At 50.2% G+C, this 20230-nt stretch overlaps 1 protein-coding gene across 1 annotated transcript; it reads right to left on the bottom strand.

Annotated features, from left to right (window-relative positions):
* Window positions 1–3877: 3877 nt before the first annotated feature.
* On the bottom strand, window positions 3878–18470 carry CUNH8orf74 (chromosome unknown C8orf74 homolog). Its single transcript, XM_005075262.3, has 4 exons — window positions 18385–18470; window positions 15922–16114; window positions 5990–6405; window positions 3878–4217 (listed from the first exon to the last, which is right to left on the bottom strand). Exons 1-4 carry the CDS (start codon window positions 18430–18432, stop codon window positions 3978–3980), a joined length of 897 nt encoding a protein of 298 aa, XP_005075319.1. The 5' UTR covers window positions 18433–18470; the 3' UTR covers window positions 3878–3977.
* Between the last annotated feature and the right edge of the window lie 1760 nt (window positions 18471–20230).

Genomic DNA, 20230 nt, shown 5'->3' with positions numbered 1-20230 from the left:
AGCCCCGGTGCTGCTTTTTCCTCTCCTGATCTGCTGCAGTGTGAGCACCCTTACGCACCTTCGGGTATCTTATTTAATCATTTGTTAATTTCCTGTTTTAGAATTCAAGCCCCTCTTTGGGAGGTGGTGGTGCACGCCTTTAATCCCAGCACTTGGGAGGCAGAGGCGGGAGGATCTGTGAGTTCAAGGACAGCCTGGTCTACAAAGTGAGTTCCAGGGCAGCCAGAGCAGTTATATAGAGAAACCCTGTCTCAAAAAAACAAAACAAAACAAAACCAAAAACACACAAAGAATTCAAGCCCCTTAAAAGTGGGATATATTCTCAATTTGTTCACTGTTGAGTCCCCAATGCCTAAGGGTCTGGAACTAATAACTAGTCAATGAATACTGGTGAAAATAATGTGATCACTGCCAACTGTCTGACATAATGTCATCAGTAGAGAACTGCTCATGTCCAGTTTCCTCCTGTCTCTCTCCCTTCTCTCTTGTTCCTGTGGATACAACTGATAAGTACATCCCAAAGCAAATAGTTTTTATCATTAAGGAATGTTGAACTTTATGTATGGGGGTTCATGTGTGTGCACATGGGGAGGAGGATTATGTACCTGTGGCTCCTTGGGTGCCTTCTGTTTTGGGGGGTTACTTTGGGGTTTTTTGTTTGGTTGGTTTGGTTTGGTTGAGACAAGATGTCTACTGTCTTGAAAATTGCCAAGTAGGCTAGGCTGGATGGTCAGGGAACCCCAGAGATTCTCCTGTCTCTGCCTTCTGGGTGCTGGATTAGAAGCCATACCCAGCTTCATAGCATGTGTGTTCAGTAAGCACTGCACTGAGACACCTCCCCAGCTGTGGTGGTTGGACTTTGGTTGAATTTCCGATACTACTCACAAGGCATTCCACATGTGTAATTCTGCCCTGCCTCAGTTGTATGAAAGTACATAGCAATCTTGGAGCTGGCTGCTTTTCTGTTAAATCTGCTATGAACACAGGAAACTGGCTTCCTTGACCAAGATTGAAGGTCTTTTGTGTCAGTGTTATTCATGGAGCAGTGTGTATAAGAAATCTTAAGAGTCCACAGAGAGCAGTCATCTTGGAAATGCCTCATGGTAATGTGCTCCTTGTGTGTCAACTTCCAGGTTGCAGATGACCTTAGAGTCCTGCTGGCCTCATGGGATGCCTGAGCATTCTTTAGCAGCTTGGCACCCCATGTTCTGTGCTCATGGATATTTCTGTGGCTTTCCTGGTGTGTCCAGTACTCAGTTTGTTCATATTGTTGTGTTGCCATTAGCTTTCTAGAAAGAGGCAAAGCCAAAATAGCCAAGATTTGGGCTAGGTATGGTGGAGGATTTCTCCAATTACAGACCTCAAGAGAGTGAGGCAGGAGGATTGCCCAGGCTTGATACCCAGCCTAGTCTACATTGTAAGTCCCAGCATAGCTAGGGCTACATAGACAGAGATCCTGTCTCAAAAGCAGAAGATCACATTTTACCAGCCAGGCTCTTCCTTGTCAGATTTGTTGCTTCCAAATGCACTACTGAGGAATTAAAGTGCAATAGCAAGCATTGGGTGAGTAGATGGCTGTGGGTTTAGCATACCACCCCCACCTTGGGCCACAGCCAAGTCCTTCCTTCCTTGTCTTTACCTTCTACACAAGCGCCTGCCTCATCTCTCCACCCTTCCCACAGGCTCCGGAGCCTACTGGCTGGTGTCTTCCCACACCTACAGTGCACAGTGGCTTGGGGACTAAGCAGCTGGCAGGAGAAGCCCCGAGTCTTCTCTGGGCTCTGCCCGAAGAGGAGGAGCTGACTCTCTTGGTTGTTTGTGTTGGCCTGCGCTGCGCTAAATAGCCCAGGGAGTCCCCAGATACTATCCACAGAGTGTTCCACTGTGTTATGGAAGGTTTGGAAAGGTGAGCCATGGCACCCATGTCTACTCATGCAACCTGAATCCACGAGAGAGCTCATTCCTGCATGCTCTCGAATCTGTTAATTACTTTTCATGGCTGTGACCAAAAACATCCATGAAAGTTCTACTGAGCATTTGGGTCCCTCATGGCAGGGAAAGCATGGCTGGGCAGCTCAGTCCGTGGTGGGATGAGCTTGGAGAGAGACTGTTCACACTGTGGCAGACCAGGAGGCAGAGGAAGCGGAGCCAAACCAGGAGCCAGGGACCAGCTATCACCCAGACACTGCCACCCAAAGGTTCCACAGCCTCTCCAAACAGTGCCACTGCCTGGGCAACAAGAATCCACAACAGGAGCCTGTGGGGGGACATGTTAGATTCAGACCATAACAATGTCCCCACCCAGGGTGTGAAGACTGATCCTGGGGCAAATGGACCCATCTTGCCTCCTTTTAAAGCAAGTCTACTGACCTCCATTACATTGGGGAATGAAGAGTAAAGCTGGTCCAGCAGATGTCACCCAAGGCTGTCCCCAACAAAGCAAAACCTATGACCACTCCATCCTCAGAGTCTGACTGTCCCAGGTTCATCCTGGTATGGGCAGCTCTTTTCTCAGACTCTTCACAGCTTGGCATGTGTGGAGCTCAGGGAAGAAGCTCTCAGTCCATGGTCAGCTTAGAGTCCACCCACCTGAGTTGGAAAATCCTGTTTGCTGTGGCTTCCTAGGCATCTCTGGGCCATTGCTGTCATATAACTCCTCGGCCCTCTATTTGCTTTGATCACAGGTTCAGGAAGACCTGAGAGGCAGGAGAGTCTCTGCTCTTCTGAAACCCAATGCACAAATACCCAGAGCTCACTCTGCCATGGAAGTCAGCCAGGGGTGGGCATGTCAGTTTCCCCCCCTGAGCTTGAAACTCCAAAGGGAAGAAGCTTCCAGTGCAGAACAGTGCGGAGCAATGCAGTTCTCCCCGGTGTGATTGTGATGAAGGCGTTGGCTCACTGGAGAAGTGCTTGCCCTTGAGATTCTCAATCTCTAGGGACAAAGGAAGGAGATTCTTATCTCATTCCCCCATTCATTTGTCTGTCCATCTGTCCATCTGTCCGTGCACCCGCCACCCACCCACCCACCCACTCACCTATGCATCCATCCATCCATCCATCCATCCATCCATCCATCCACCATCCATCCATCCCATTATTTTTTTGAGATAGGATCCCATGTATCCAAATCCAACTTCTCTATAGCCAAGGATGACCTTGAACCTCTGATCCTTCTGCCTCTGGGATTGTAGGTGTGTGCTACCGTGCCCAGTTTATACAGTGCTGGGGATCAAACTCTGGGCCTCACACATGCTAGGCAAGCATTCTACTCCTAGAGCAATAGTCCCAGCTCTGCACACCATTCTCTAGCATCCCACCTACACTGTGGCTGACCCTCTAGTGGGACTCCACTCCTTCTGGGAAGGGAGTCCCAGAGGGTAGAAGGATTCTGCCATGGCTTTGTTGACGCAGGACCACAAGAACTACCTTCTCCTGTGCAGCCTTGCTGCATCAGTTCCCCCCCAGAACGGCTTGGCTGGGGCTGAGTTGATGAACCTGGCTGAGCTGGTGGTCTACTCATGCAGATATGCTATCATCCCCTGCCAAACCGTAGCTGAAAGCTTGTATAGGTGTCTACATGAAAGCACAGTGCCCCGGGGAAAAGAGCCCAGACATAGATGAGCATTGGCTGCCTTTTCTTCAGCTCTGACTCTGGGTGACTGTGAGTCTACCTGACCTACCTGACCTTGCTTGAACTCTCTCCTGGCATGCACTGTAAGACCTTCTACCACTTGCTGTAGATAGGTCCAGGGAAGGAGAACTTTAGGGTGTGTTCTGCTCGGACAACCTCTATGGTCCCACTAAAAGAAAGGTCTGGCCTAACCAAGCAGCTACCCTCTCCCATCACACACTGGTTTCCAAGACAGACACAGCAGGAGACTGGCTTTGTTTCTTTTAATCACTAGGAGCTTCTAGTCTATGCTGAGCATGCCCATGTTGCTTCTCTCGAGGGTCCTCAGGTGGTAGCTGCCAGCCTCCTACTTCTTAGCTTTGCCTTTCTTTGCTTTATTGGTTTTACTGGCCTTAGGAGGTTCCTCTACGACCACCTGACCAGCAGTGATGCAGGGAAGTGGGGGTGGAGGAGCACTGAGGCTCAGGGTCTTCTTCTGCAGCCTCAGGTCCAGGATGTCAAAGGCCGCCTGGATCTCGTACTTTAGAAGCTCCTGCAGGCATGCAATCTGGATGTGGATGGCCTCGCTGACCAGACGCTCCAGAGCCTGCGGGACATACACCAGTGAGTATTCTAGGAGGACAGATAAGGCCCATCCTCCTCCCCATGGTGGTGGCCCTCCTCCGTGGATGTACCTCCTGCCCACCAGCTCTCTCCCTCCCCCCTTCAAGTCCTGGGTAGCATTCTCCTTTCTTGTGTCATTTGTTCCTCACATGGCTCTAGGACCAGAGACTAGTGGCAATTCATGCCACATGGCCATAGTGAACTCCTCCCTTCTGACTGTTCTCACGTCTCGAAGTCCTAGTGACATCATTGGAGGGGACAGGCAGAGCTTTAGAGAATGGGGTTACCTTCGGACTAGTCCCCTACAGAAAGGATATGATGAGCTCAGCCCCCATTTGCCATTCTAACAGAACTGACTCCCTTCACATTCCTGACCCTATAGTGCCCTAGAGACATATCAGAGAAGTTATGCATGGTATCTGGGAGTGATGAGGGATATACATCGATTTATGCTGTTTTGTAATACATACTTAAAATCTGGTGTACAGCTTGCCCCAGAATATTCCTCGGGTTTTATTTCACTATAAGACTAATGTTCTTCTTCAGATCCTTAGAGAAGGATTGGACCCCACAGAGGTGTGTGCTTGTCCTATGGTGACGGTTGTCGAATGCCTCCCTCAAGCTTACTGCCAGGGCTGCCAAGCTTTGCCAGAGAACCCCATGGAAGATTAAAGGGGAGCTGAATGGCATGCTGGAGCCTTCTCCTTACCTAGCCTACAGACTCCACAGTATCATAGAATAAGACAAGCTGTCACTGAGCTTCCTGGATCCCCATTGGATGTCTGTTGCTGCTGTTTTGTGATGGAGTCTCATGTATTTAAGGTTGGCCTTGAACTCCTGATCCTCCTGACATCACCTCCTGAGCAGTAGGATCATAGGTGTACACCACCACTCCTGGTTGCCTATTTGGATGTCCTGATGTACTTAGCATGGTCTTGTCCTGTTACTATGCGTCAAGAGTCTTGGCCATGAATGGCTATCATCTAACCTGCTGGGTTATTATTTAAGCAATTTCCCAAACATTGTTTCGAACTTTGGAGGGATACTTTCTTCTTTAGCTGAAAAATCAGAAGCCAAAACTAACCGAAAAACAAACAGAACCCCCTTCAAACAATCTTGCAATTATCTCTCCTGCTGTGTTCGTTCTCTCTCTCTCTCTCTCTCTCCTCTCTCTGTCTCTCTGTCTCTGTCTGTCTGTCTGTCTGTCTGTCTGTCTGTCTGTCTGTCTGTCTGTCTGTGTCTCTCTCTCTCTCTCACACACACACACTCAGCTCTTCCAGTCTTCTCTGGGCCAGCTGCTCAAAGACCTTCCCTGAGCTGTCTGCACCCTGGGTCTGAGTCTCCATGATTATGGTTCTGATTGCAGACAAAGGGCACTGGGACATTCCCCAACAGCTCAAAGCTCCATGTCCCTTTCTTGACTGTCTTAGTGGAATCTGTCACAAGTCAATGACATGGAAGAAAAAAGTCAGACCTCAAGGTCTGCAAGCCTTGGCCAACTAAGAACTTTACTCCGAGGTAGCTTGATGGCATTAGGCAATTGATGTTCTTTAACCCCATCATGTCACCATGAAAATGGGGACAGTTTCTACTCTGCAGGGATGTTATGCAAGGATGTGCATACAAAGTCTGTGGGAGATACTAGACACCCGAGTGACTCTGTCCCCACTACCAGTGCAGACAGTGAAGGAGGCCTGTGGGTTAATCCAGCCTGCTGCGTCTCAGAGATCCTGGGGCTGGCGGACAGAGCCTCACCTGTCTCCTCAAGGTTGGTCGAGGCTGCAGTTGCATCGGAGCCTCCTCTATCCCAAAGGCCTTCTGCAGCATGTGTGCCTGCTCCAAGCTCAGCGTCTCCTTCAGCAGCAGCAGGTTTGTCCGCTTCTGCACCTCAGCTGTGCTCAGCTCAGCCACCTGCTGCTCATGTCTCCACACATCCCTATCTATGCCCTCTGTCAGCGGAAGAGGTTGGGGTGGTGCACACATCTGCACATGGGCAACTGTCAGGTTGACCTCCTGGTCCTGGCTCAGGACATACTGGTAGAGTCTATAGTGTCGGATGAAGGTGTTGTGGAAATAGTCACAGAGGGCCAGCAGGTGGGAGACGTTGAACCGCTTCTGGTAAACTCGAAGCTTGTTCCCCAGGATTGTCACAGCCTCTGTGATGGAGCAGCCTGTGGGTATAGAGGAGTAGGGTACAGAGTGTAAATTGGGCTGTGAGCCCAGGTCCAACCTTAGAGCCTGTATCCTGACCAGTTCTCCAGCACCGCTCGCTAGCACCCAAGAGCTCTCAAGTGCATCTCATTTCTCACTTTGTTTTGGTTTCCAGGAAGCTCAGGGCCGATCTTCTGCAGTTAGTTGTATTTATCACATTTTTCCCTATAGGATTATTTTACCCTCTGTTTTTAAACTTCTATTTTGATTTGCTTCAATTGTGCCTTATGTTGCTTCAACTTCAAGTTCCTCGGGAAAGAGAAAAGGGGGTAATAAGGAGTTTCTGCTGTTTGTGGAGAAGGAGTTGACTGGAAATGTGTCCAGGTAATCTATATATTGGGGACTTGGGACAGAGTCAGATAAATAGTGTTGACCTCACACAAAGAGTAAGCTATGAGAACAGAAACCTACGTAACTAGAGCAAAAGATTCTAAAAAGAAATACATGGAGAAAAGACAGCTTCTTTAGCCAACGGAGCAGGCAAATCTAGGTATCAACATGCAGAATGAGACTAAATTCTTATCTCTTGCACATTAGCTTATTAAAACTTCAAACTGAGTCAAGGGGAAGCACTTTTAATGGGACAAAATGTATCTGAGCTCTAACCATGTTCTGATGTCCAGCTCTACCAACAGCCCTGGTCCATAAATGATTTTCCCCCTGCTTTTCTTGAGTGTCACACACATCCTGGCTAGTAGAAAGGAAGGACTAGACCCAGTGGGAGCCCTCAATTGTGCCTCTCAGTTCTGCAATTTAGAATCCCTAGGAACTTCCTGGGGTGCAGAAGGTTATCTCCACACACAGCCCTGTCCCATCCATGCCAGAAGATGAGGACTGGTTCCTAGGGCAGGGTTGCTTTTAGAATTTCTTCCTCGTATCTGGGTCAGAGCCATGGGACCCCAGCCTCTTACCCAAAGGGCTACCAAGCAGGATGAGGTGTGACTTGCAGGAATACAGAGCTTCCACTCCCTGCAGTCACTTCTGGGTCACCCACCTTCTGCTGAGGCCTTTTCTACGGGTGTGTGAGTCTAGGGCTGCTCAGATGTGTAGGCATATTGACAGATGCATTTCTGCTTTTGCAGGGGGTGGGGGTGGGGGTTGAAAATGACGTGGGATAGGCAGTCTTGGCTTCTTTGTGAGCACATGTATGCTACAAATTACCTAAGCAAGAGCTGAGGGTGCATGGATAAGCACCTCAGTACATGCAAGGCCCAGGATGAGAAAGACAGGGAGTTCTGAGGGGCTGGATAGAGGATGCGTGGTGCTGAAGAACAGGAGGTAAGGGGTTCTTCCAGCTGAAGGAAGGCATAGAATCCTTACGTTCTTCCAAGTTAAGCATTACAGTGGCGCTCCAGGGGGTAGAGAAGCAAAAATCAAGAAGCGAGGGGTTCATTCAGACTGAAGATGGCCACCAAGTAGAGGGACCACCAGACAAGTGTTCCTAGGGGAGTGCCAGGAAGCCACTGTTCATGTCCATTAAAGCTGACCTGCAGGCCTCGGTGAAGGAAGGGCTGTATGCGAACCTTCATGACGTGACCTGTCAGAATTCTCTAGGCTCCTCACAGTGAACTTGCCAGAAGGCGCTCTGTTCTGCCTGCAGCCTGGCTTGGCCTGGTAGCGCACAGGGTGGGAGACCTGCCTCCCTGTGAGTGTTCATGTCTGCTGTTTTCTCCAAGGCCATCCTGTCCTGTGCACCCCCACCCGTCTGTCAAGGAGAAGATCACTGGTTGAATTTGAACTCCATCAAAGATGCTGCCCGGGTTCAGCAGACTTTGTCCCTGTCTGCTGTGAGATGCACAACCTGCTCCCTGTGTCCCAGTGACTCAGCACCGAGGGATTAAGCAGTAGAAGTCTCTGGTAGAGGCAGGCAGAGCTGGGCCTGCACATTGCTCTTCAATAACAGGGAGTGGCTTTCATTTGCATTGGCCACTGGGAACTTCCTGAAGTCTGTCCCCAAACCCCTGGAGGCCCACACCTGTGAGGAGGAGCAGAGTGGAGGAGGAGAGGAATGATGGAAGAGGGGTGTGGGGGAGGATCTGCTGATGGCAACATGAGATGCTTGCCTGCTCCAGCCCCGGGGAAAAAGGGCCTGGAAGGGGAGTTCTGGCATCTCCACGAGGCCAGCCTTAGGGTGGTGAGGACATGGGCATGGCCATGGTGAAGACGGACTGATCTTTCTGGATGGGCACCAGATGACCTAGGTGTATCCGACAAGATGGTCTAGTTTTCTTGTTTTGGATCCAAGGCAGAAGAGTCAAGACAGGACACACAACCTGACTTTCTCAGTACCTGAGCAAGAAGAGGAAGGCAAAGGGAAGGCCACGCCTATCATCTCCATGGATTTCCACTCTGTTCCCTAGCATTCAGGAACCCATGCAGTGACTACCAAGGCAGCATTATTCTCAGGATTAGAACACTCCACAGCATGTGTCACATGTATCTGTGTCACTTGGGCTCCCTAACCCCTCTCAGTTCAGGGAGGCTCACCCTTATCCACAGGGCACATTGAGGCCCAGAGAGAGGTGAGGGATTCACTTGAGGATGCATAGTTGATGAATGGCAGAGTCTGAAAGCAGCCCCAGTCTCTTGTCTCCAAGTGGCTTCAAGCTCTCTTTGTAGACTCTTAGAGGTAGATGCAAGAAGGACCTCAACTCTCTCAGATTTCTAAAGGCCGTTCTACATGAGGTACCATATCAAAGATGCCTGGTCTGAGCCAAGGACCTCAAAAATAAACCCGTCTGAGGAAACTGAGGAGCCTCAATATGCTAATGATCTCAGTCTAGTCATCAACAAGGTGGATCAAGTGCAAAGCTTTTCCAATCTCCTTGGGATAGATCGTCTCTCTAGACCAAAGGGTCTTGCTCTAAAGATTCGTAAACCGAGGTCCAGAAAAAGGGTGGGACCTGCCCCAGCCAAGGCATCAGGGTCTAGTCCTGGAGTGTTTCAACTCCTAACCTGGGGAAGGAACGTGTTTCTACTTCTATCCCTGGACCCTGTGGCTTCTTGTGGTCAGAGGTGTTTCTGAAGGTAGCTGGCCACAGTCCCTGAGGAAAGGTAGGGCTAGGCTGGGGCAGGAGACACCATTCTGCTGTTGCCCTGGGAGTGTGCGCTATGTCTGCCCTGCTGACCAATGGCCAGGGATGCAGCACTTTGAGATGACAGCTGTGAGATTTCTTCACCTTTGCCTGGCACTGTCTCCTTGTCATCTGCCTGGGTCTCTGGCATGCTGACTCCTTTTCTCTTTAGAGCAAGAAGTCCCTTCAGGAATGCCATCACCACCCCCTCCACCCAGTTGAGAAGGCCAATGGCACTTCAGGGACAGGAGAGTGAGCAGTGGGATTCCAAAACCCTGGGGGAAGGACCATCAGGACCCTCCAGACTGCCAGGCTGAAACTTTCCCTCTGCCCTGGGCTTTAGGTGGAGGAGTGACAGCCTTTCCCTGATCTCCGCCTCCTTGGCTGACAGTCCCCCACTGGGAGCTGAGCTCAGACTTTGGCTTCTCCACAGGGCACCCCAGTGAGCCCCTGAGAGCCCAGGCTGAGAATTCACACCTGGTCACAGCATGTCCTCGCTTGTACAGGTGACTCTGTCTAGAAATCAGTGCTTTCATCTGGAAAATGGAGCCAATAAAAATCTTGCCTTGTCAGGTCCAAAGACAGTGAATATCCAGGGCTTCCCATAGTGATAAATAATGTTTTGTGTGTGTGTGTGTGTGTTCACCCTCTCCTTCCTCCTTAGGTCACTACCAGCACCTCCCTGGGGAAACTCTAGAATCTATCTGGCTCTATGGAGGTGTGGGTACCAGCTTAGGGCCCTGAGTCCTGGATATGGAGTGACCTCCATCCGGCCCCTTGATAGTCATCTGGTATCTGATGTGGGAGGTGGAACACAGGTATCAGAGGATTCTAAAGTGTGCTGTTAGATGGGCTGAGGGTAGATCAGGTGACCTCCTGGGTCCCTTTCTACTCTTAAGAAGCTGTGAGGATTTCCATGGAGTCGGCAGTTTCCTGAACCACAGTGGGCTGCTGTGGGTGCTGGGAGTCATGCTCTGCAGTGTACTACAGTTTAGGAAGGGAGCTCTGACTCTGTAGCCCCATCATTTTAACTGTCCCCCTGCCTACGATGGAAACAACCAAATAATCCTCGGGTGTCAGGGACAGGACTCTGTCCCTAGCCTTCCAGTTAGCTACTTTATAGAGCACCTGTCCCCAGGATGCTAGGGTCTTGGCTGTTAAGGAAGGACAGAAGTAAGATGGCAGCGGGTCACAGCCAAGAGTTGGGGGCCTGGCCTGCAGGAGACATGCACATTGGTCCATAGGTGGCATGGACAGCTGGCAGACACAGGTTACTCCCTCAGTCTGGGTTGAGACACTGACCCCATGGGACTCCTCCTGCCGGTGACTGGGATAAGTCCCCAGGTTCATGCTGCAGCTCTAGGTGACCCAGTTAAGAGTGTTCTCCCTGGGAGCCTTCCTGGCCCTCCTATGTGCTTTTTATTCCTATTCCTGCAGGCCAGCTTCCCGTGCCACTTGACGCAGGGACCACTCTCAGGCCGCCGCTCTATCTCGCAGGCTCATGTGCACCCCAGGTGCTCAGGTCCCTGATCAAGATGCAAAATCACCAGGTAGGGTGTGGACTCTGAGTCAGACAGAGACCTGGATTCAAATCTGAACCCATTTACCCGAGGTGCATCCTTAGGAAAGTTAACCTCACAGCATCTCATCTTTTAAACACTGCTTTTCGTATCAGACTATAGAGATGACTGATGCCACAGGTAGGGCTAGACTTTTCATAGCCACCCTTGGCGAGATAGACGGTCTGACCAGGGAAAAGGAATGCTTCTGTTGACATAGTTAGCTGTGACCTCACTGTCCACCCTGGCTGAGTTCCCCACCCTCACCCATCCTGAACTGTTCTTTTTCCTTTAATAAGGACACTTGTGGTATAGTCCAGGATGGGTTCCATCTCAAAACTCTCTGTCTCAATCTCTGGGATGATAAGCACATGTCATCACACCCGGACTCCCAATTCAGATTTATACATTGGCCACCTAACCACCCCCAAAGACCTCAGGATGGTTTTCTGTTTGTTTCTGGAGGAAGAGATAAGGCCTTTGAAGTTGTTGGGATTAAATGAAGTCATGTAGCCTGAGTGGGGCCGTGTGTGAGAAGTAGTGGACATGTACAGAAGGGGACCTCGTGAGGACATCCCAGGTGACGGCAGCTGGAGGTCAATCGAGAGCAGTCTTAGGAACAAGCGGCTTGCCAGCAGCTCTTCTCGGACTTGCAGCAGAGGTTGGGAAGGATGCTAAGGAAGCAGGTGTGTGTTGCTGACTCTTGCTGTCCATGGCACTTTCAAGGGTGGCCTGAGGCATCTTATTCACCCAGGGGAGTCTCTGAAGTGAGAGTTGCCAGTTTGTCCCAAGAAACATTTTGCGTCTCCTCCAATGGCCTCGGAGGAAACCTTGGCAAAGAAGCTTGCTCTAATGTCTCCACCCTGGCCCAGTCTGAGGGTACCCATGCTCAGTCTGGGCAGGAGATGGCACCTGTTCTCTGCCGTGCTGGCCTGGGGTGCTGCAGGGGGTGGTGGTGAAGATACACAACTTGTGTATGGCCGTGAGTACCCCGAGTGGAAGAGCCAGGCCGGGTGGCCTGGTAAGTCACTGCTTACTCCAGGTCTGGGCTGCTGGGGACAAGCAGGCGGCTGCCTTCCCACCCTGTGGTGGCCAAGTGACATTTCCTGGAGAATCAGGAGTGGCAAGGGTGGGACTACAGATGCCAGGATCATGACACATTCTGCTCTGCTCTGCTCTGCTCCTATCAGCGGGTCCTCCAGGCGGCCTTCGTACTAGCCCCAGGATTTGGGGGCCAGGCAATAGGACAGGGGTGTCTTCCTACCTCATGTGTCCATATTGTCATGGTGACAAGATGTGGAAGCAGGTAGTTGGCTGGGGAGCATCCTCCAGGCAAGTAAAGGGCGGGGACTGCAGAGTGAAGCTGAGGCAGGCCAGGCTGCCCCAGCTCCCTTCTGCACTTCCTTCTTAACCATGGTTTCCCGAGCAGTCGCCTATTCGAGGTTCCCTCCTTTCTCCTGAGCCTCCTATGGCCTGGGTATAGAACATAAGGCCTGTCCTTTCCTGCCATTCTCTCCCCACCAGGATGTGGCAGGCTGGAAGAACTCTGCCCCTTGACCCCATGGTTGGTGACCTCACCCTAGGCCTGGGGCAGAGGGGGGGGGTGGGAGAGGGTGCAGCTGGATGTGAGTTGACCAGCCTTCCCGGAGGCTGACCCAAGAAGGTGCCAAGTACAGAGCCTGGAATTGAGGCCAGAAGATCCTTTGCCAGGACGGAATCAGCTTATGCTTTTGAATAAAGGGCCGCCATTTCCCTCCAGTGCTGGGCTCGATTGGGCAGGGAGATAAGCTGAGCTGGCAGCCATCCTGGCAGGGCTCTGAATCACTGTTGTGCAAACACTACCCCTCCTTAAACACTGCCTGCCAATGTCCTCATCTGTCGTGCAAACAAAATACAACCATCCTTAGCCTAGGCTAGCCACAACAAAGCACCCGGGGGGAAGCCACCTGCCAAGAAGAGTAGCAGCCAGTGCGGATGTCAGCCGGAACAGAAACTCCGACGGTGTTGGCCTGTGGCCCCCACTGGCTGGATCCTATGCCAACACCTGTCATAGGTGTGATGCTCCCAGGAGGGGCTGGGGCAGGAGACTCGGGTGCCCTCATCAGGGTAGTGCACAGTTCCGCTGTTGCTCATACGGGTAGGTGCTTGTGTGCATGTGTGCCAGGATAGGCCATGGCCTACGGCAGCTGGATTAGAAAGCACTCAGAGATTTCCTGGACTTCCTTTGCGCTGACCCATAACCTGAACCCATGTGCAGATGAAGGGAAGGTACGCAACACCTTGTCTGGCTCCTTATCCTGGACCATTAGCTTTTCACTTTGCCCAGTGCACTTGACCGAGTATCCAGCAGTGCGGCTGGCCAGGGGTGTGCAGAAACAAAGCTGGACTTTACAAGCACACCCTCTGTCTGCATTGGTGCTTCCTCTGCCGGTGAGGCACCAGGAGCTCATAATAAATGAAGGTTGCATCCGCTGGAAGAAGCCAGCGTGGTAACTGACTCTTTAAAAATAAGTGTGTGGAAGAGGAGAAAAAGACATTTACTCAAGGGCACTGCTGTCTGACTGCCAGTTTCACCTGTGCCAAATCTGAGGATATGTAGGGTGGATTTCCATGCCCAGGAAACAACCAGAAGCCATGACACCAGAGGCGGGATAATAGAATGGAGAACATTCGTCCAGTTTATCTCAGCGTAGAAAAATCTCAAAAATATTAGCATCTACAGGGGAAAAAAGCAGCTACCCACTATGACAAAAGACTTCATAATGTGGTCAGTGACTGTTGAGACAGGCACCTTTACAATTTTTAGTACAGCAAATGCTGTTTCTGGCTCGCATCTTTTTCTGTTTATTCTCTTAACTCTGCTCCTTCTATTTTAAGTTGCCAACATGATTAGTTTTCTGTTATTCATGATGCTGCCCACCTCAGCTTTGCTTCATTTCAGACCCTCAGGGTGTTAAGTGGTGTAGAGAGTTCTAATCTGCTTCATCCATCATTTGCAGATTTGGTCCCTGGAGTGTGATCATCACAGCAGACTCTGTGCAGTGTGGACATGCTGACACCTCCTCACTTGAGAGAGAGATGTCTTTATTGCAATCTGCCTTTGTGAAAGAGGAAATGTCTCAGGATTTCAGCTCTTTGAAGAGCCAAGTGGACAGTGGGGTGTGTGTGTGTGTGTGTGTGTGTGTGTGTTCATGTACATGAGTTTTGTGCTATGCTGGCCTACACATGCATGTATGGAGGCAAGAGATTAATGCTGGGTATCTTTCCTAGTTGTTTATTTTTTGAGACAAGGTCTTTCACTGAACCTGGTTCTCCCCATTTTGCTAGCAAGTCCCAGGGATCCTCCTGACTCCCAACCTCTTCCCCAGTGCTGAGGCACACACCACATATGGACATCTACCACAATGCCCTGCCTTTACGTGGTTGCTGAGGACCTAAACTCAGGTCCTCACACTGGTGCAGCAAGCAATCTATCAATTGAAACATTTCCCTAGCTCAGCTTTTAAGAGTTTTTATGTTTTGCGGTTTAGGCATTCCAGATCATAGCCCAAGAATGAACCTGGGTGGCTGGTTCAGATGTTACCAGAGGGAGAGAAAAGGGGGATAGAGATCAGAACTGGTGTTGGGCGAGCAGCCTAGTGAAGTCAGAGGCAGTGTTGGAAGTCAGTGGATCACACAGAAGACCCAGAGTTACAAATGGGTTTCTGGACCAGGGAGCAGGCAAGGTTGTACAGGTGAACCTTCAGCAGTGGGGTGATGGTAACACTACTCCCTCCCTTATGAATCCTCTACCTTCAGCCAAGGCCCCATGTGCTGTAGGCATGGCTTCTTGAATGATTTCCACTTGTGACCCCTTTGTCCTCCACCAACTTTATTTTGAGACAGGGTCTCACTATGTAGCCCTGGGACTCACTGTGCACACTGTATAGACCAGGCTGGTCACATACTCACAGAGCTCCATCTACCTCTACCTCCCAAGTGCTGAGATTAAGGTGTTCACCACCATGCTCCAGCTTCATGCCCTCCAAATGTAACACAACTCTGGTTATGTAGGTAAAAAAATAGGTATGCAAATCAAACATTTACCAGTTATGAGTATTATATTTTAAACATTTTCCAGCAGATACAATTTTACTATTGATTAAAGATTAAAGTTGCATGTTAATAAGATTATCTACTTGTTTATTTACATATAAAATGAAATCTTAGATGAATATTTAATACTATAGAATATAGAATATCTTCAATGTTTTTCAGAATCGATTAATATTTCAATTTTCTAATGCTCATAAGACTTGCTTCAGATAAATATATAATACAAAATTACAGAAGTGTGTTCCATTTCATATATATATGGAAAATTTGTCCTAAGCTAAAATCATCGCATGATATCCTTATGAAATCCAAGTCAGCAACTCAGATAACAATATTAAAAACCAAGCCTTCTAACACAATCCAGTCCAAAGATACCCTGTGTGATTCACACTGAGGAATGATGATGGGAAATACGCAGTCTTTGTTTTGTGTGATTAAGCCATTATATTTCCATAATGGTTCAGCAGTGACCAGCCCACAGCAGAAGGACACCTTCTGAGGAGCATAACCCACTGTGGAGACAACCTCTGCCCCAGGGCACAAAGGGGGGTCCATGAAAGACTCTAAGGAGGAGACTGGCACACTTGGTTTATATAAGCCAAGCCAATGTCCTGAGCATGTGGCCACAGTGTGGAGTGGCACAGGATTTGCAGCCACGAAGATTAGGAATGGGAAACAGAGCCCAGGGCTCTGCTGTTTCTGAGCTCCCGGGAGCTTGCATGTGCCTGCCTTAGGTGTCACTCTTTACCTTTGGTTTCCTTGAGCAGCTCTTCCGTGAACTTGACCACATGGACCACCTCGACCCATGGGAAGCCTTTTCCCACAGCAAAGATGACGCTGTCATAGACGGTGTCCAGCAGGATGCTCCGGCGGGCATCCCTCAGCTCATCAAACTCCTCCCAGTTCAGGAGCCTCCGCAGGTGCTCTCGCCCCTGGGGTTTCTGCAGGGTGTGTTATGGGGAAAGGAGACAATGTCATTACTGGACATGACGCCATCGCAGGGCCACATGAAAATTCTGAGAATGCCCAGGAATGTGGGGACACCAAGAACGAATCAGGCTTGGTTTCTAGACAGCTGTGTCTCCCCATTCTGGAAGCATGTTCTTTTGGGTGTGCTCCCGTATGTGTCGGTACACATGCATGGATGTGCTCCTGTGTGTGTCGGTACACATGCATGGATGTGCTCCTGTGTGTGTCGGTGCACATGTGTGGATGTGCTGCTGTGTGTGTCGGTGCACATGTGTCGGTGTGCTCCCATGTATTGTGGAATATTATTTTAACTAGGCAAAGATGTGTTACATTTGTTTATGATGTGGAATATTACTTTAATTGTGTAAAGGTGCGTTACCTTTGTTTATGCTGTTTGTTTAGGGATGGAAGGATGTGTGTTTAATTATGTAAAGATATGTTAGATCTTAAAGCACCTACTTGGTCGGAACAGTTGATAGCTAGGCTGAGAAAGGATAGGCCGGGCTAGGAGGCAGAAAGAATCAATGGGAAGAGAACTCTAGGCTCAAAAGGAACAGGAGGAACGAGAGCAGAGGGAGGAGGAGAGAATGAGGGAGATGCCCGGAGCCAGAAGCCAGGCAGCTGCCAGGCAGCCAGACACAGACACAGCAAGAGAGTAAGGAAAGGCGAAAAGCCCAAGGCAAAAGATAAAGAGAAACAGGTTCATTTAAGTTAAAAGGTCTAGCCAGAAATGAGCCTGAGCTAGGCCAAACATTTATAACTAGTAAGTCTCCACGTTATGATTTAGTAGCTGGTTGTGGCCCCAAAGAAAAAGCCTGGCGCATCTGTGTGTGTTGGTATACATGTGGGGGTGTGCTCCCATGTCAGTACACATCTGTGAGTGTGCTTCCCTGTGTGTCAGTACACATCTGTGAGTGTGCTTCCCTGTGTGTCAGTACACATGTGTGTGTGTGTGTGTGTGTGTGTGTGTGTGTGTGTGTGTGTGTGTGGAGGTCAGAGGGCAGCCTCAGGAGCCAGTCATCACTCATAGTCCACCTCGTTTTTGAGACAGGCTCTCTTACTTGCCAAGTAGGCTGGGCCCGCTGCCTGTCTCTGCCTCCTTAGCACGGGGATTGTAAAACACCGGCACCACACCTGGCTGTCTATGAAGTGTGTTCTGGGCATCAGACGCAGTCAGGTCCTTGTGCTTGTGTGCGAGTACTCGACCGGCTGAACTGTCTCCCCGACCCCATCCATCCTTTCTAGTAGCAGTCCTTTCTTTGAGAGTTCTGACACCAGCCAGTGCAGCCCCAGGCCGGGCACCTCCAACAAGCCTCACGTTCTGAATTATGCTTCTCACTTTCTGTTCCCTAAAGCAAGTTAACTTCTCTTTGAGGCTACTTTCCACAAGCTAGCCTGGTGCATTCATACTAGCGTGTAAACGATTGGTGGGGAAGAGGTTAGTGAGGTGATGATTAGCATGATGGATGTTCAGGCTCCCTGTGGACCGAGGGGGATACTGACAGTGTAAACTTTCCCCTCAGTGGTGTGTCCGTAGGAGCCTTTCTAGAAGGGGTGTGTTGTAGGAGAAGCAAGAGTCACTGCGATAGCAATAAGAGATGAGAAGACAAAGAGACCTGCCACACACAGAAGTGCTGGTCTGCAGGGCGAGGAGGCTCTCTAGGGGGACTCCAAGTAGACCAATGGCAGACTTCATGGGCCTAGAGCCCTGTTCTTAGCCCCCAGCAGTTTCTCTTCACCACATTGCTCTGTACAATGCAGTCCTTCCCTGCAGCTCCCATCAGCAAGATCCCTCTCACCGCCCCCCCTCACACAGCTCTAGAGGGTTGCTGGGGCCCAAGGCACCAGCCGGCAGGTACTCTATCCTCCTCCCCATCCCTGATGGGCTGCTTCTCCCCATCCCTGATGGGCTGCTTCTCCCACATCCCTGATGGGCTGCTTCTCCCACATCCCTGATGGGCTGCTTCTCCCACATCCCTGGTGAGCTGGTCCACAGCCTAGAACTTCCTATGAGCCTAAAAGAGCCTCTGACTCTGGAATTCCATCCTCCCGTATCCATTGCTCCAGACTCAGTGCTGGTGACTCTAGAATTCCATCCTCAAACATCCATTGTGCCCCAAGAGGTGGCTTGTTAGGATGTTAAAAGTGCCACCCAAGATGACAGCATCCAAGAGCCCTGTTGGCACACCTCCCCTTTCCCACTATATCCATTGGAGGTAAGGTCTCTAACCCAGATCTTCACCTGAAACTGGAAGACTTCCTTCACTCCCTGGGGTGTTAGGAGTGCCATGGCCCTGGCTTTTCCCCAGTTGCTAGGCGACCTCACTGGGACTGACTCAGTTCCCAGAACCCTAGCAAGGAAGCCTGGCTTTGTTATGTCATGGGGTCCTGGGCTCCTTGTAGTTCTCTCATACTGGTCCTTCAGCAGTCCTGCGCTATGGGTCATCCTCCTGCATCTGTGCAGGGGCCTTAGGCCCCTTTCAATTTGTCAGCCTCAGCTTTCTGTCTGTTCTCCATCACGTACACACATGCGCACACACAGGCACACACCTCCCACTTCCCTCATCCTACATGTGCACACACAGGCACACACCCCACTTCCCTCATCCTACACGCGCACACACAGGCACACACACCCCACTTCCCTCATCCTACACATCCTGCTAGTTGCAGCCTGTGTTTCCCTACCCTTCTGTAGGTCAGGTTTGACCTTCACACCCTTACCTCATCCCTTCAGGATAACCCAACCTGCCCCCACCACCACCCAGCGACTTCCATAATCTGTGTTTTCAATATTATGACTTTGCTTTCAGGACACAGAAAGCAGCTAGGCACAGTGCTCCAAGTGCTGTACCCAAGCACCACATGCCAGGAGTGACAAGACAGGCTTCCTCCTAGTCTCCCCTGCCCTGGCAGTACCTGGTCACCTAAGGAACAACTATACCTGCCCCACTGCCCATGCCCAGAGCCCCAGTAGGAGGGCCTTAGATCACTGGCTGGAGTTGGTGTTTTCTGCTGCATTGGTTAGTTTGTAGACTTGGCCTAAGATAGGGTCATCTTGGAAGGGGGAATCTTAATTGAGAAAGTATCCCCACCAGATTGGCCTGTAGGCAAGTCTATGGAGGCATTTTCTTGACTAATGATTGATGTGGGAGACTCCAGTCCACTGTATGTGGTTCCATCTGTAGGCAGGTGGTCCTTGGGTGTATAAAAAGAAAACTATGAGAGTCACAAGGAGCAGGCCAGTAAGCTATATTTCTCTATGGTCTCTGATTTAGTCCCTGCCTCCGGATTCCTGCCTCAAATTCCTGCCTTGAGTTCCTGCCTTGGCTTCTATCAATGATAAATGTGACCTTAAGCCAGATAAACCCTCTCCTCACCAATTTGGTTTGTCAGTGTTTTATCACAGCAATAGAAAGTAAACTAAGACACATGGTGGCAGGAGCAATGAGGGAGGGGATGCCCACTGCCCCTCAAATGTTCCCTGACCCATTCCCTGCTGACTCCTAGACAAGGGAAATTACCATTCACCATGTTCTATGTCTTGCTGTGCTGGGGGTCTGAGCTTCTTACCGGAGATTTCTAATCTTTCATGTTGATTATGTTCCCTACCCAACACACAAATACATGCATGTATCAATCATGTGGATTTGGCTGTACCATGGTTTGCAGCTGTTTAATCAGACCCCTAGCAAGGTGCTGTTGAATGGTACTTCGTAGATCTTTGACATCTGCAGCCAGCTCTGTGTGAACAGAGGAGGGCCAGGAGGAGTTTTTAAGAACAAACTACCAAGCCAGAGCATACTCTTGGCCTTTTCTTTCTCCCTCTTCCTAACTGGAGCACAGATACATGGTGAAGCTTCAGCCAGCCTGTAGACCGTGGAAGCAAGGCTGGATTCATAGGAGAGACTTCCTAGACTTGGCAAAAGCCATTGTATCCCTTCCTTTGCTGTCTTCCGAGCTGAGATGACTGTAGAGCACCAGCAATCACAAGACTGAGGATCCCATCCTAGGCTCCCTAAGAATATCTGGGTCACTGTGACTCCATCGGCTGCCTGACTGGACTGTCCTTGAATGGGCAGCAAGGA

This window comes from Mesocricetus auratus, unplaced genomic scaffold (assembly GCF_017639785.1).
Source record: "Mesocricetus auratus isolate SY011 unplaced genomic scaffold, BCM_Maur_2.0 Super-Scaffold_100707, whole genome shotgun sequence".
Lineage (NCBI taxonomy): Eukaryota > Metazoa > Chordata > Mammalia > Rodentia > Cricetidae > Mesocricetus > Mesocricetus auratus.
Note: the sequence above shows the minus strand (reverse complement) of the source record. Positions and strands in the feature narration are given on the sequence as shown.

Coding starts and splice junctions, on each gene's coding strand:
- CUNH8orf74 (XM_005075262.3), bottom strand. CDS start 18,432: ATGGCACTCCTAACACCCCAGGGAGTGAAGGAAGTCTTCCAGTTTCAG. Junction 16,115..18,384: donor AGGAAGTCTTCCAGTTTCAG/GTGAAGATCTGG, acceptor CACACCCTGCAG/AAACCCCAGGGGCGAGAGCA. Junction 4,218..5,989: donor GACCAACCTTGAGGAGACAG/GTGAGGCTCTGT, acceptor TATGTCCCGCAG/GCTCTGGAGCGTCTGGTCAG.